This window comes from Mastigoproctus giganteus, chromosome 5 (genome assembly GCF_048544385.1).
Source record: "Mastigoproctus giganteus isolate SK-2022 chromosome 5, ASM4854438v1, whole genome shotgun sequence".
Lineage (NCBI taxonomy): Eukaryota > Metazoa > Arthropoda > Arachnida > Uropygi > Thelyphonidae > Mastigoproctus > Mastigoproctus giganteus.
Window position 1 is genome coordinate 45,422,591 of NC_143579.1, and position 17,013 is coordinate 45,439,603.

The 17,013-nt window shown below is 37.1% G+C and overlaps 1 protein-coding gene across 2 annotated transcripts in view; it reads right to left on the reverse strand.

Moving 5' to 3' along the window:
• LOC150085349 (uncharacterized) overlaps positions 1-17,013 on the reverse strand; it is an 83,497-nt gene that overhangs the window by 30,680 nt on the left and 35,804 nt on the right. For both annotated transcript variants that reach the window (XM_090374007.1, XM_090374006.1), the window contains one exon: positions 5,662-6,292. In XM_090374007.1, the coding sequence (XP_090230133.1) occupies positions 5,662-6,292 (631 nt within the window). The remainder of the gene's footprint in view (positions 1-5,661; positions 6,293-17,013) is intronic.

A 17,013-nucleotide genomic window follows, 5' to 3' on the forward strand; every position in this document is an offset into this window, starting at 1 on the left:
GTGTTTTGGGATTAGAAAGGCGTAATAATGACTAATTACCTGCCAAAAGGTAGAACAATTACAGGTGCCTATTATGCCAACTTACTCCCAAAATTACGGGAGAAAAACAAAATATGTCGGCGTGGCATGCTGTCCAAAGGTGTGAGAATGCTTCATGACAATGCCCCAGTTCTCACTTCTGAAATTGCAACAACACAAGTGGCCACTTGTGGATATGAAATACTGCCCCATCCAGCCTACTCATCCGATCTTGCGCCATCTGGCTTCTTCTTGTTTATTTCCCTCAAATCATTTCTTTGGGGGACCCACTTCCCTGACGACGAGACACTCATTTCTGCAACAGAATCATGGTTCAAAGACCAACCTCACCACTTCTACAAAAACGATATCTTAGCGTCATCCATCGATGGGAAAAATGTGTAAATCTGACGGTGGCCATGGACTTCAACAACAATAGAAGAATGGCCATTAAGTAGCTGTTCAGGCAGATTCAGTAAATAAAAACATATTATAAGTAGAAATTAAAAAGATTGGTATGTATAAAATGAATCAAAATGGCGAAATTGGATTTTTAGAAAGAAACCATACTGGGGCCAATCGTTAAAAGGATGAAGGAATATAGTAAGACATTTGAAAATTGTCGTTTCAATGATTTTGGCTTCAGATGAGAAAGCTATTGGACGGTCAGAACAAGATAATGATCTTGTTAGATGGTCTCAGGAACATATGAGCCGGAAATACTATATGTAGTTTCTGAATAAACTGGCTGATTGCTATTTATCCTGGAATGTCCTAAGAATACAAGAGGGCCCTAATATCCTAGACTTGGTTCTCACTAAGGAGCCTAACTGTATCGAAATCTTAGCGGTGGGGGAAATAAATCACAGGCCGCGACTACAATACCATGAAATTGGTTGCATCTAAAGAAACTATAATGGAATAAAATATAGAATGGAATATTTTATACGTTTATATCTGAAGATTACGAAGGCACTAAATTTAGAACTTTAGCACAGCTGCACTCCCTAGTTAGTTACATCTTCTTATTAATGTTACTGTATGTGCATAATCTAATGCATAGCTGTTTTTGGCCAGGATTTAAAGCTAAATTTTCACAAATTAAAGAATTTCCCTATATTCATCAAGATATAACCAGACTATGACATATCTCCTTAAATTGGTAATAATTCCCACTGAAATTCGCAAATACAATTGTAAATGGAGTACGTGATTTTTCCTTATTTAAATGTTTTAAAGAAATGAAAATGTCTCTTCTATATCTCTGAAAATTTCCTCTTAAATAATCTGATAATGCATATCTAGTTAATAATTCTTCTTTGGAACATTTAGATAGGTGCAATCGATCAACAGTTGCAGTTACGAATAATAGAATTACCGTCACTAAACTTGTCACATTTGATGAAATAATTATTCGTATTTCTTATTTTCCATCTTCCATTCGAAACTGACGTATTAATTATTTCCCTACTTTCAAACAGATAGTCACGCCAAAAGTTTAATTGGTCATTTGTTTAAAAAGATAAAACCACTATGACAGCTTGTTTCAAGACCAACTGGTCCCTCATCAGATAGCAGATGACCTCTAGTGACAACACCCAGACAAAACAGTTATAAAGTTGTTTCGTGTGAGCTGCTACGCGATGTACAAAATTGGTTTACCAAGTTGTAGCAGAGCTAACTCGTTTTTGTGAGTGATGTCGTTAGAGACCATCTGTTTCTGATGAGGGACCAGTAAGTCCTGAAACAAGCTTTCATGGCAGTGTCTCGGCTTATAAGCAAATGGCCAATTTATCTTTTAATGAGTCCATCTCTTTAAAAGTAGAGCAATATCAAGGAAACTCGTTACAAAAGCCAGTTTCTTCTGCTGTGAGAATTAAGGCCATTATATTATCAATGTAATTTAAATCTTGCTGGTCACAAAAAGATGAAAGGACAATATAGTTATGAACATCTTATAATTTTACTGCTCCCATATAGCTTTATCTCTACTATAACCGCGAATAAGATTAGCACTCTAGACCAGCGTTCTCATAATAAATAGGGGCACCACCATTGTACACCATAAGAAAATGACCTATTAGTCCAAAATAAATTATTTAAAGTCCAAATTTTTCCCAGGCACACAAAATGCGGTGATGAGCATAATTACTGTTCGAATGTTCAATCATTTAATATTTAATAATTTTTATTAATCTTAAATTTTAATTATATTACTGCCAATATCATTTGTGTAATAATATTTTAAATAAAATTAAATAATAAAATAGATATTAAATATATAAAATCCTTAACAAATTATTCAGAATACACTAGGATCTCATCTTATATACCAACAGCAGAATAAGAGGTCAATTGAGTGATACAGATAAAAAAATCTCAGCTTTCATATTTCCTTCTTTTATAAACATTTGTTATAAAATACATTTTAAATAATAATATTATATTATTATTCTTGATTTACAATTTATTTTTTCTTTAAAATCTTTAATTATCTTATTTTATTGAATATACCCGAAATTTGAATACATGACTTTACCAAGAAGAAATTAAACATTGAGAAGTAATGTTTTTCTTGTCAGCTCATCCACAGCAGGTCGAAAAGAAGGCTCATATCCATTACATATTAGGATTTCGAATAATAAAGAGACATACAGTTCCTGTAATATTAATACTTTTTATTCTTCCACGCTTATTTTTTATTAATTTTATTATCTATTTGTGCACGATTTTTCTTTGGGACTTGACTCACGCTTTACCCTCTGCCCTATTGTGTCCGCTGTCTCTTCTAAAAAGATCATTTACATGAAAAGATTCTGCGCTGAGAGCGGTGCATAACTTGGAATAAAAGTAGGACATGAATCCAGGTAAAAGATTTCTTCTTTCTAGAGAAGATGCTAATGTGCATAAGGAGGACACTCGGTTATAAATATTTAGAAATATCTCAAAGACTTCATATAAGGATCGAATAATTAAGATGAGCGTGACCAAATTCATCTGCACGATGCTCTTTTTTTTACATTGATATACGAAATGTTATTCCATTGATTGATGAATTCATTGATTGGGTTATCCATTCATGATCTCATGAGGATTGCTATTTTCCAGCTCTGGTTGCACTTCCAGCTACTAAATCTATTAAACAGGACATCACATCAAATTCTAATGTAAGAAAGATCCAGATGGATAAATTAAAGAAAACTATATTAAATCAGCTTATAAAAAATTATACATTTTATAAATTATAAAAAAATAACAATATGTTAATTTTAATGGATCTTGTAGTCATCTAGAGAATATGTAATACGGAAAGCTGACATATTTAGTTTGCATATTTAGAATTTAAAATTTTAAAATGAAAAAAGACGTTATATTGAAACATCGTAAATCTAGGACATACTGTATCTATATTACCATAATCAATCTGCTATTTAATAATATAATAATAATTATTATTTGTTCAATTTTTGTTTGAATCTGCTATTTATATGCGAGGTTGTTGATGTGATTATTCCTACTTAAAAACATTTGCAATAATTAAAATGTAAAATACTGAAATTTTCAACCATTCATTATGTTATTATTCTCAATTTTAAGTTGATTTTTTAAGTCTCAATTTTAATAATGATGTAATTAAAATCAAGTGGAAAGATACCAAACAGTTTCAATTTGAATTTAATCACGGGTTGAACATTGACATATCCTTTTCGCGTACTTTATTCTAAAATAATTTCTGAAACCAATAAAAACTGAGAAAAATTCATCTATATAATTAATGTATTCCTTATATTTAAATTAGTTTAATTATTAAGAACTTTTATATTTAAAAAGCTATGTTTGTTGAGTAGATAGAAGAAGGCACCAATTTTTAATTTACTTAAAAATAATGGCTCCTGAAAAAAAAGAGCCAAATTCACATTTGTTACTGTATTCACTGTGCACTCTAATTTCCTGAACTTCTGAACCAGTTCTTAAGTTCTAAATCACTATATTCGCCTAAATATAAACCTTTTTATTTATTTATTTATTGCATCTACTGTAAACTGTAAGTAGAAAGTCAAGAAACTGATGTGTGTTATTAATTTTATATTTTATTAAAATTTAATTCACTTTCTGCAGCCTATTCTCGTGCAATATTTACATAGGCAACTGCCATTCTATCCTGATGATAAATCATCACACATATCATTAAAACTTAAATCCAGTCCTGATTATTGAAAGTACAAGTACAGTACTGTAATTGTGTTTTTTTCCCCTCTGAACTTTGATGATGATGAAAATTAATAGAAGTTATTCACTCAAAGCTGTTTTAATGTAATATAAATAATAATCATAACTTGAAGACATCTGCCTTTTTTTTTAAGGGGGAGGGACAATTGTTAGTGATTTACAGTTTATTTCTTTTAAAAATGGAGTGTTAAAATTTGCTCTTTATCCTAGAAATCATAGTATAAATCCTGATGATTGAAATGATGTGCTGGTGAAAAGAAAAGCAAAAATTAAAAAAAAAAAAAAATGGTACTTTTCCCAAATAATATGAAACTAAGTGTAAAGTAGTGATATATTGGTTTAATATTGATTATAACACTTATAAAAGTTCTTTCGCACTTTGTTATAAATCGGTTTATTAAAAACTATACTTAGGAACTAAAAAAAAAAAAAAAACTAAACTCAGACTAAACTCCTAAACAAAAACAAACTAAACTTAACTAAAAAAAATGAACTAAAAGCTTCTAAAAGTTCAAATCATGTAATCATGGATTAAGTTAATCAAATTTTATAAAGATGTATACATATAACTTCTTATTACTTTATTTTTAATAATTTTTATAGAATAGCTAACGTTATTTGTTTCTTTATTTTTATATATTGCACATTATTAATTTATACATAATTACTTTTCCTTTTATTTATTTATTATATAAATTCTATTGATATTTTATGTTATAGCTTTTTGAGTGTTTTTTTTTTTTTTTTTGTTGGGATTTTATAATCTATTTAACATCATATTATTTTATTTCATCTTATTTCAGTAAATTATATCTATCTGACTATTTTTAAGTATTGTTCATTTTTATTTTATTATGTGCATCCAATAAATAGGATGAAACCCCCTAAAAGATAGAGCAAATAAACATTTCCTCTGAACATCTCGTGGTACAGAATGAAGTCCCCTAAAAGATAGAGCAAATAAACATTTCCTCTGAACATTTCGTGGTACAGAATGAAGCCACAATGTCCAGTACAGTTTTTTAAGAATCTTCAACCCCTTGATCACTCTTAATCTTGTTCACTTACCAGTTTAACCAGGAAGTCAGAATTCCTCGGTCAACTTTTGGAATGTGTTTTTGGAAGAACTGAGTTCTTCCAAAAACACAATTTAACCATAAGGGCCGATTCTCAATTAGTGCTAAGAATATTCCACATCCGGCCCGGTGAATTTGCAATGCCACTCCAAATTGAAACCTAAAGCTGCAAACAACGTACTACTTTTGAAATACTCAAAAATTATTGAAAATTAGCTGCTGGAACTTGAACATTAATACGCACACGCTAACAAACTAAGAAAGAAGATGAGCAAAAGAGTTTTAGCTTATTTTCCAAGGTAGAATAAATCTGAGTATAGGAAGGACATTCGCTTACCTGTCTTGGGTGTTGTGGCTGTTATATTTGGCAGCCAAACTCCTCATGAAGTCGCTGTAATTTCTGGTCATCATCTCCATCTGCTTGATGGCTGGCGACCCACAACTCAATGAAGCGGCGGCCGGAAAACGATCAACAGCAGACGACGACAGAAATGGAGACGAAGAACCAGACGGAGTACGAAGTCCGAATCCGAGTCCCACACCGGCGGGGAAGGCACGTCCAGGACTGGGCGAATGAGGGGACACTGGCGGCGAGGTCTCTGGATCGGGGGAGATCCGCTCGTCTTTCACGGGCACTGCGGCAGGTTCACCGGCGGCCGAAGCTACCAGGGTATCGGTCGGCATGTCGCTTCGAATCGCGCTGCCAGCCTCCGAGCGCGGAATCGTAGAAATGGTGCAAAGTGGAGTGACGCTACCTGGCACCGGCTGTTGACCTCTATTGTCGAGAGGCGGAGCGGTAAGTGGGCTGTCCCCACCCTCGGGCCAGTAGTACTCCCCGTCGTTCGTGGGGCCTTCAGCGTCTCTTTCCTCTTCGGCGAGGTCCAGGTGGGACGATGACAGGTCAGAAGGCTTACGGTCGCAGGGGCTTTCCGAGGTTCCACGGGGGTTGCACGGAGGTGGTCGGCAATCTGTAGAGACACGAAAGGAGAAATTAGAGGAGGGGGAACGAAGCACCGACATCAAACACGGAGTGGTGCGCGCACTGGTCTTCGCTGCCATATTACTTACCTCCGCCCTTGCACCAATTATGAGTCGTCAGTCCGGATGGCTTTCGCAAGAGACCGTGCACACGTATAAAACGTGGATAGCGCGCGCGCATAAAGCTTACCATGCATGGAGAGCGAGTCGATTCTTCCGGGCGTTGGACCTCTGCTACGAGACGGGTCAAAAAACCCGCCTTTGACTCAGTGCAGTTGTGTGATTGTGTGGTCGGTCCCCCTTTATTTCATTGTGGGGAGAATCCTCTGTTCCTGTTTTGTTGCTTTTGGCCACGTCAAATATCGACTGTTGCTGTCTGTTTTTTTGTTTTTATTTGTTCTTTATGCAGCACAGAGAGGAAGCACGAGAGGGTTTTCAGTGCCTGTGGCAAGGTGGGGTGCTCCACTAGTCACGCACAGATTACCTATCGTAATACCGGAAAACGGAAGCAACTCAGTAAGGACTTAGCGCGTGTTTTTGTTTAAATTAGAGGTTTGAAGTAAGACATGATTGATGTCTCTATCCTTACCTCGTTTTTAAGAATTCTAAACCTATCCCTGTCTCCCCTCCTCCCCCCTCTTTTGGAAACTTTAAGTAGAGGTGCAGTTCATGGACTCATTACATCGTCTGTATGATTACGATGAAGACACAGGAAGAGTTACCGGAACATCGTACCTCATTCAAAAATAATAAATAAATACACTGCTCGACAAAATTAACAGAACCAAATGTTTTTCACGAATATTTTATTGTGAACAGTGTTGCCGAAGGCGAATACTTGATATAATAGCCACCCTGGCATGCAAATTCCGAGTATCCAATAGAAAGCGGATTGACCATCTTACAGACACCCACATCATGCCTATAAAAACAAGGATTCCGACCACATCACTTCTTTTATGGCTTTCTCAGTGGGACAGTCACACTTCCAGTACTCAGGATGGCCATCATTCGACTTGACATCGACTTCTACAATGTCCTGCCATCAACTGTCCATTGAGGCTGATGCGGCTGCAGTTGAAAACATTTCCAACCGGACTGCGTTAAGAATGTTCAATTCAAGTGGACTCTACGCAAGGAAGCCAGTGGTTTGAATCCCATTAACCCCAAACCACCGCAAAGATCGGTAAAACTGGTGCCATGAACATGTGACTTGGAGCCCTGACAAATGAAGTACTCTGTGATGAGTCCCGTTTTAGCCAACAAACAGATTATAGACGTTATTTCATCTGGAGACAACGAGAAATGCGGTGCCATCCTTCCAACATCAGAGAAAGGGACAATTACGATGGACACAGTGTTCTCCTGTGGGACGGAATAATGATCAACGGCCGTCCCCGTTGATCAGAGGTAGGGAGAACAGATCCTCGAACCCTATGTACGACTTTTTTTTAGGGTGCGGTAGGCCCAGATTTTCTTTTCATCCACGATAACGCCACTGCACATGAAACTGAAGATATCCAAAGACTGCCGTGGCCAGCACGATCACCAGACTGAAATCCGATCGAACATGTGCGAGACACTCTTGGGCGTCGCTTTGCCAGCCGACTGCCTCGATCACTTGGTGAGCTAAGAGCTGGTGGAAGAATGGAATGTTGTGCCACAGAATCTTATAGACACCTTTAAATGGAGAATAGTTCACCACTATCAGACCTGTTTAGTTGTTGGCGGGTTCATATGCCGTACTGATGTCATGTGAACATAATTTCGAGTTACACCACGTTTTCTAGGCGTTCTGTTAATTTTGTTGAGCAGCGTGATTTGCGTGGAAAGTTGCTGTGACCAACCGAACAACGTACTTTCCCTCTTCTAGAACGAACCCACAAATAGTTTCGAGAGAAAACTTTTTTTAAAAGGTCTGCGCAAGGGAAGGTGGATCTGAGCAACATCCCAGACGAGGTACGAAGCATAGGAGGAGTTTTACCGGAAAGCTCATTTATAAAAGTGGGGGGATGGTGGGGGGGAGATGTAAGCCTTTATTGTTATTTATCAAAACCAGTTTTATCTACACCCAGCAGTTTTTAATAGTTCTTATAATGATTGTGGCTGTAAACATTGGCCAAAGAAGAATGAGTTCAACACATAGGAGTGTGTGGAATATAAATCTTGCAAAATGGCTGCGCACGTGACCCCTCTGAGAATGAGAAAACTTGAACAATAACGTCACGGCCGAAGCTAATTTTATATGTAACAGTGCCACTGATTATTTTTAAGTGTTCTATTCAAGTTTCCAAATTCCTTTTTTTTTTTAAATATTAATAAAATCATTACTGGAGAGCGAAAGTAAAAAAAAAAAGAAAGAAAGAAATTATTGTAAGTACAGTGAACTACGCTGTCGCCATATTAGGATCATATTTATCGCTAGGAAGACAAATAAAATAGAAATATATTTATTATTATGTTCTTATAACACTTACTATATTAATATATTAATAATATAAATTTAACATTAGGAATTTTAAGCAAAAGTTACGATTAAAATGCTTAAATATATACTGATATACAAAAGTTAGGTTGCAGATGACGAAAAGTTTGGAAACTGAGGCTGTGTCCCCCCCTCCCTTGGAAGGGAGAAAAACCATGCTACCTCGCCTGAGAACGACTAACTCAGTCACGTTATGAAAAAGGCCCAAATTCCTCACGTCGATGGGATTCGAACTCGGATCTTTTCCACTCGGTTTGAGGTGGATGGTGATTCTATCAACTGTACTAACAGAGGGCTTGGTTCTAATGATGCTGTGTGCCTGGACTACTGCGCATGCATGAGAATATCGTTATAGTAAAATAATTAAAATAATTTATAATTATATACCATCTTCATTTGATTAAATAAAACTGGTAGTTGCGCAAACTAGCCTCTTTTAAGAACTACAATCATCTCTACTGGACAGTTATCTTCAGGTACGTATGAACTAATTTGCATATTTAAAAATGGCACGTTTTATCCATCTGTTAATCAACTGAAATCACCATCTGTTACTCAACTGTTGAACAAGAGTAGATCCAAAGATAAGGATTAAGAAGAAGGGTTGTTTATGATCCTAGAATAATGTATAGGTCTCAGTTAACAAAGTTTTTACTGGTCATTTCGTTTATCGAATGAGAACCCCACAGGATTCGTTAAAGATATTCTCAAAGAAAATCCAGCTATTAGGTCTTCAAGAAATTTTCCCCAGTAAAAACTGGTTGACGGTTCTTAGTAAAGGTTTTGATGAAATAAGTAATCGGTAACCTTCACTTCTTTTTTCCTAGAATATAATACAGCAGAATATTAAAAATATGTGTTTTCCTTTGTAGAACATGACTTATTAATATTCTGATCATTGCTATGATCAAAGAGATTACTTTTCTTTTTGGAACCTGTTGTATAAAATGGAAAAGAAAAATTGTGGATCGCAATCTGAGACTGGAAATTAATAAGCAGTGGTGTTTAAACTCAAACATTGTAAATTGCAGTCTGGATTCAGATAAATTCGGACAAACTCGATCATATAATGCATCAATAGCAATGGCAAAATCTTCAGTTATTTTACGCTTCCCTGGGGCTCCGTAGTCGATCATCATGGAAAAGACACGTGATCATTCCCATTTAAAAAAAAGGGTGTTATTTTATTGGAGCACGTTTCGCAGGAGCCACAATTGAGAAAACAAGGGAAATCACTATTGTATCGAAAGCAGCCATCTCAGAAGTATACAAGTGAGTGGAAACTACAAGGAGAATATAGCTCCAAAAAGGAAAAGGGCAGCAGAAAGTCGGTAACCGATACTGCAAGAACAAGATTGCAGGAGTTTAAAGGAAAATCGTGGTTAGAATAGAAGGTCCTGAATCTAGGCAAAGAAAAAGCCATTTACAAATGGACTATGAGGTGGGAGTTGAAGAATCTGGGATTTGGTAGTCGGGTGCCTATACGAATCTTCTTTCTGTAAACGAATCGAAAGATTTGGCTGGAGTGGTGCCGCCAACTCCAAGATTGGACTGTGGAAAAAAGATCATGTGGTCTAACAATTGCCGATTTACACTAATTTGCACTAACAGTAGAGTGAAAGTGTGGCACGAACCTCATGAAACCGTTCATCCAGACTGTCTCGTGTTCACCACTCAAACGACTGGTATGGAGGTACGTTCTCTTGGCACGGGCTGGGTTCACTCATGCTGTTAGAAAGATGTGTTACCTTCAATGAATATCCTCCTGTCATATAGGGCCAACCTCATCCTGCAGTGCTTTAATGTTACCCGTATTGCGATGAATCCTTTCAAGATGACAAGGCAACTGTCCACCGTACAAAAACTGCATCTGAATGGTTCGAAGAACATTCCCAAGGTTTCCAGCATTTACCCTGGCCTCCCAATTCATTCTCAAGGTCTGAATCTAGTTGAGAACGTTTGGGATATGTTGGAGAGAACTTCGCAGTTCTCTACCGACCACAATACAGCAGCTGACAAATATCCTGATGGAAGAATGGTTAAATCTGGAGCTAGACTCCCTCAGACACCAAGTAGAATCCTTGCCAGACGGAAGCTTTTTGCCCAAATTGAAGCCCATAATTTGGGCAAAAGGTGGCCCTATAGACCTTGAATAAAGATTTCCAATTTTTTGGCCAGTGAATGTACTTTTATTTAATTATTTATTGGAGAATTAATATTACAAAAATGTCCTTGAATAAAGAATATCCCGAAAGGAGAACTAATCTATAATAAATACTCGTATTCTCATCACTAAGAAAGCCACTTCATCAATGAATTAGTGCAAAAATTTTTTGTTTGACACTCTTCCAAGGAGTATCAAGGAAATCAAATTTCAAGGTTTCGCATTAATATTCCAAAGAACTTAGATCAATCATATATCAATCTCTAAGGAGATACCAGTGTAGGCATTAATACTGGCAATTCTTGTTTTACAAATCCATCACTTTCAGGTTTTATTACGAGAAGGAGCATTTGAAAAAGATAAAATCCCACTGACTCATTGACATCTCCTAGTCAAGATTAAAAGAAACAGGCCAATTTCATAAGTTTCGGTAAGGTTATTTTATTTTAAAAATGATATTTTTAAAAATTTTTAAACTGTAGACCAATCTACCTTAAATAAAGTTATAGAGTTTTTACATTGGTGCTAAAAAAGTTAAGGAACGGACACAAAAGCTCAAATAGCATTTTAAATACAAATTTATACATTTATAGATCTAAATATTCGTCATTTGTCACGATCTGATAAAGGTATTTGAGCTCCAGTGTATTTGATTACTAATATACACCCCCCTCAAACAATAATATCCGAATAGCCTTTCTAATGTAGTGAACCGTGCAATGGAGATGTATTCAAAGGATGGTCAACTTTAAATGTGTGGAAGCAATCACAAAGAGACCACAAAGTAATTTGAGTCCTCGAAGGCGATTTTGGAATTTCAATGAGGTTTCATCACTGGTTGCTATATCAGGATTAGTCACTACCGATGGCCTCGTATATTTGATCTTTACAAAGTCAAACCATAGATGTGGTTTTGAGCAAAGGGTGAGGCAGGAAAGAAATCGACAAGAGTTACCAATCGTTGAAGAAAGCGATGATAGAGAACTGATTGACTGGTTACATTGGAGCTCCTGATGCCCAAACTGTGTTAGTGCATCCATTTTCTATAGGTAGCTACATGCCATGGGTTTTGGTGGCAGTGCTGCTGCTCACAATTCTCACATCACACCAATGAACTCCACACATCGTTTGAAGTGCCTAGCCCACCATTCTTAGGTCATGAACAATGGAAATACTTCATAAGGACCAAAGCGATATTGCACAGTCTCTTCACATCAGACTGTGTAATGTCTCTGTTTTTTTTTTTTTTTTTTTTGTTTTAAACCCCCAAATACGAAAGGTATTACAACCTATAGTACTTAGTACCATGCGTGGGTTGAAGATAGGAAGGCTGAAGATACTTGTTGACATTAGATTTCAATTTCTGTAGATTATATTTTTTGGAAAATGCATGAGAAGGAAGATTGTTCCAAAGAACAGAAGTAGAAAGGATTTGGCCAAGAGTGATTAGAAGTCAGGGTAATCCCTAATAGAGATGTGTGATCTTGTCTAGAAATTTGAATGCCATCGAAGATAAGCATAGGAGCAGAAGAATCCTTTTTGCGAGACAGGACTGAGAGTTTAGTACTGAAATTAACCTAAAACTTTTCGTGTTTATACTCGATTGTGCCAAGTATAAACAATCAGGGTTAGAGGAGTTTACAATAAATCATGAATACAATCGTTAATCGTATTTAGCAGTAACGCAGGCTTCAACCATGGTCCATTCAAAGAGTGTGCTACTACTGCACTGTCGCTTCTGATCACTCGGCTACGTCAGGTATAACTAAAGCATCTTTGCCTCAATGGCAAATTACCCTAAGAGCAACATTTATGGAATTGGTGTTAGATATTCGAGAAGTTGAAGATGCTTGCTTATGCAGCAAGGTTTCTCAAACCGGAAAGTAGAATGCAATGTGCTATCATCAGCAAAATAATGGATAGTATTTCCAGTCAATGGAAGAAGTCGTTAATATACAAGAGGAAAAGAGTAGATGAAAGAACTGAACCTTGGGGAACATCAGAATTAGTGGGAAAGTTGGAAGACAGAGAGCCCTCCATCATCACTCTCAGTGAGTGGTCCGAGAGAAAACCGGATACTCAATTTTAAAAAACAGTTGGCAATCCACGAGATGGAAGATTGTTCAGAAGATTTTTACGCCAAACATGATCATAATTCTTAGAAATGTCAACAGCAAGTGTTTGGGTGTGGGGAATATCTGGGAACGTCATCTACTGCAATATGATGTGCCACAGCGAAGCCAGGAGAAGCCCAAGACTTGGTATGGAGCTACTTCTCTTGGTTTGAATTCGAAACTTTTATTTGCTGTACCAAAAAGCGTCAATGCTCTGTCACATACTCATATCTTGAAAAATTCCGTGATGGAAGCATTCTGCCAGTTCTGTGGAAACTGGCCCTCCATGTTGCAACCCAATAAGCTCTGACCTCTTATGCTTATGAACTTATTATATCCTAATTACTCAAGTATGGAAAAAGAGGAAGCATTTATGTTAAATCATCACGCCATCTAAATTTGTAATTAAAATTATTAACATAAATGAAAAGGAACAGGAGATAAGAAGAGGAGTTTCTTAAGTTCCTCTTGTTCTTGTCAAGAGGAATATATTCAATTTCAAAATAGCATTTTGAAGTTCATTTGTGTGTCATCAAATTCCATTTATAGATGCAGTGTATCAACACAATAAAAGGTTACCAGGTTATCTTTTTGTAAGGGCTACAGTTACCGAGAAGTCAAAGATACAATTAGTTTGGCTTACATTATTATCAAGGATTTTATGCATGCCATCGGCAAGAGCTGTTCTCTGCCTGTACAGATGTCAGATTGCTCAATCAATATCCTTTTCCTACCCCAAACAAAATGCACTACATTAACCTTTCCAGTAGTTTAAATACTTAAAAGTACCATGGTGGCATCATCTTATATACCGACACATCAGAATAGTAACATTCTTCAGTTTATTTAAAAAGACATTTGCCATTTATCATGATGGTCGTGCTGCTGGAATCTTAGAACTGGTTTTAAGGTACCAAAGGGTGTTCATTTAATAATCATATACGAAGTCTTTAATTCATCTTACCTTAGATGGATCTATAGATTTTCGTTTTAAATAGAAATTTGATTCATGAGAGAGACATTTTAGCATAGACAGCGGAACCTTTCCCCTTTGGAGAAGGCAAACCTTTCTAGTTCGTGGGAATGCACACGTGTGTGTGCTATTCAAACTGCATCGATGCTTTTCTCATGTCTTACTAGTGTCACGAATCCTTGGGAAAAAGGATTAATATTACCCTTTGTGGTCCTCGCAGTAGTACAGGAGTTAGTGTCATATCGTCTGGAAAAGGTCTGGATTTGAACCCGTCAAGGAATTATTTGGTCTCGGGCAAGGGTCACATGTCTCCTCTCCCTCTTCGAAATCCAGCAAAACAAGAACATTGTCTTGTTTTTAATCTGAAAATGCAGAATCAATTCCAGCATAATGGAAAATACAGGAAGATGGCTTGGAAGTTACAAAAGACCCATTCTGATGAAACTCTTATTTTATCGATAAACGTCTACAGAATCTTTATTTAGGAGAAATGCAACTTGTAAAATGCCTATCTAAATGGAAGCGTAACCGTATTATCGTGTTTTAGTTGCATATCCTCGAATTTTCAAAAAGGAATGGTGTCAAGGCAAAAGACCAGCGAGCATTTTGGCATCACTACCAGGAAACACGATAGGATCTACAATTTTGGAAGAGTGGAAAAAATTCAAAAACCAACAAATGAAGTGGCATGACATAAGTGCACTTGTCGTTAACGATAACCAACAAACCGCTCTACCACAGAAGAAAATAACAGCATTACTATTAATCTTCTAACCTAATATCAATGTTTCTTGATCAGGAGATAACATAATAATCAAATGCATTACCCTGAAGTCATACTAGGCAATTTGATGGCTAAAACGCTTGTCTGGACTTTTAGGGGAAATTGTTTTGTAGAAAAAAATCTTACAGTAATTATATGTAAATATATACACAATGAATGGGAACTTTATTCTTTGTTTTCTTTTACTGAGGAGACTCAGTCTAAATGACCAGCCTTCGTGAAATGAAGTGATATAGACTAGTCCCAGGGGAAAGTAACCTGGAGCTAAGTGGCGATCCCTGGCGCCAATAGTGTTTATGGCTTGCTGTCGCTATAAAAAAGGGCCAAAATGGTTCAGGGCCGCTGGGGTAACCCAGCCAGTCCGCTCCTGACTGGCCAATAATCAAATAGCATCCAGCTAACCTGTGGTTAGAAACAGTTTGTAGACGCGAGGATGCTATCGAACCGGGTTCCACTCCTGTCAGCAAAAAACAAGAAAGTACAATTACAGTCAGCTTAGGAACACCAACACTGGACAGTGAAGGATTGAATAAACATTGTTTGGTCTGATGAATCCCAGTTACTGCTGTTCCAAGCTGATGGGAGGACCAGAATATTGACGAAACTGCAAGAGTCCATGGAACTATTCTGCCAGGTGTCAATGAAAGCTAGTGGTAGTGATATAATGGTGTGAGGAGTGTTTAAGTGAAGCACGTTGGATCTCCTGATTCCAGTGGAGCATCATTTACATGTCGCAGATTATCTGTAAATTGTTTCTAATCATGCACATCCCTTCACGACTGTAGTAATCATTAGCGATTGAGTTCTTCCATCAGGATAACGCATCATATCACAGAACTAGTTCCATTAGCATAACAATAAATTGGTGATGAGTATCGCCAGTGTCTTGGGCATCTCATCTGAATGTGTGTACCACATAGTAATGGAGATAGATTCTTGCTATGAAAAAGGTCAGCACGATGGGTCCCAAAGTTGTTGACAGCTAATCTAAAACGCACAAGAGTTGTCAAGTCAAGCGAACATTTGCATCGTTTTCAGGCAGATCCAGCAACTTTCCTTGCAAGGTTTGTGACCATGGGTGACACGTGGGTTCGTCATTTCAGCCAAAGGAACAGTCAAAACGATGGAAACATAGCCTTCCTTTCCCTCCAAGGAAAGCCAAATTGATTCCTTCTGCTGGTAAGGTGATGGCATATCAGTTTCTTGGGATGCTAATGGAGTGTTGCTAGTGGATTACCTTTAGAAGGGCTAGACTGTCACAGGCGCATTTTACGCAGACCTTGTCAGGCGTTCGCAGGAAAATATCAAAGACAAACGCCTAGGAAACTCGGCAAAGGAGTCTTGTTCTCCCAGGACAACGCTCCTGCTCACAAGCCTGTCATTGCAATGGCTGCTCTGCATGAGTTCGAATTTGAAATCTTGACCATCTCCCATACTGGTCAGATCTAGCACTATTGGATGGTCACCTATTCCCAAATTTGAAAAAAAAAAAAAAAAAAACCTTGGCTGGCATCCATTTTTCCACCAACAATGACGTCATTGGTCCAATGGATGCATTCCTGGAGGCCCCCATGAGAAAACTTTCTTCGCAGCTAGAATCAACACATTGTAGCATCAGTTGCAAAAGTGTTACTGACTCCAAAGGGAACTATGTTGAAAAATAACATGTCATCAGACTCCTCAAATAAACCCTTCATACTCAGCCACGAATCTGTGCTTAAAATGGAATACATATCAAATTCCCACATTAAAACCAGGTTCTGACCTGGTTCCTATATGACCAGCTTCTGGTGCGTTCTGACTCAGTGTGCATTTTTTGCAAATGAAAAAAAATTATATCTTTGAAACTTCAGTTCTTTGTCTTAGTAGGTGAAAGAAGGATGAATATCCAACAAACCGAACATCGTTCAGTAATCAAATTTTTTACCAAAGAGGGCAGAAATGCTAAAGCAATCCTTGAAAGAATGGCTGCAGTGTTTGGGGAAGCGTGACTCAGTTATACGACAGTTGCAAAACGGTCGTCAGAGTTCAAAAGAGGACGGAAGTCATTTGAAGATGATTCAAGGTCTAGTCGGCCATCTGAAACAATTTCCATCGTCAAAAAAAATTAGAAAACAGAAAAATTAAAGTGTTTGAACTTGAAAAGTACTTAGCATTTTCCACGGAAGCATCTTAAAAACAATATGCGAGC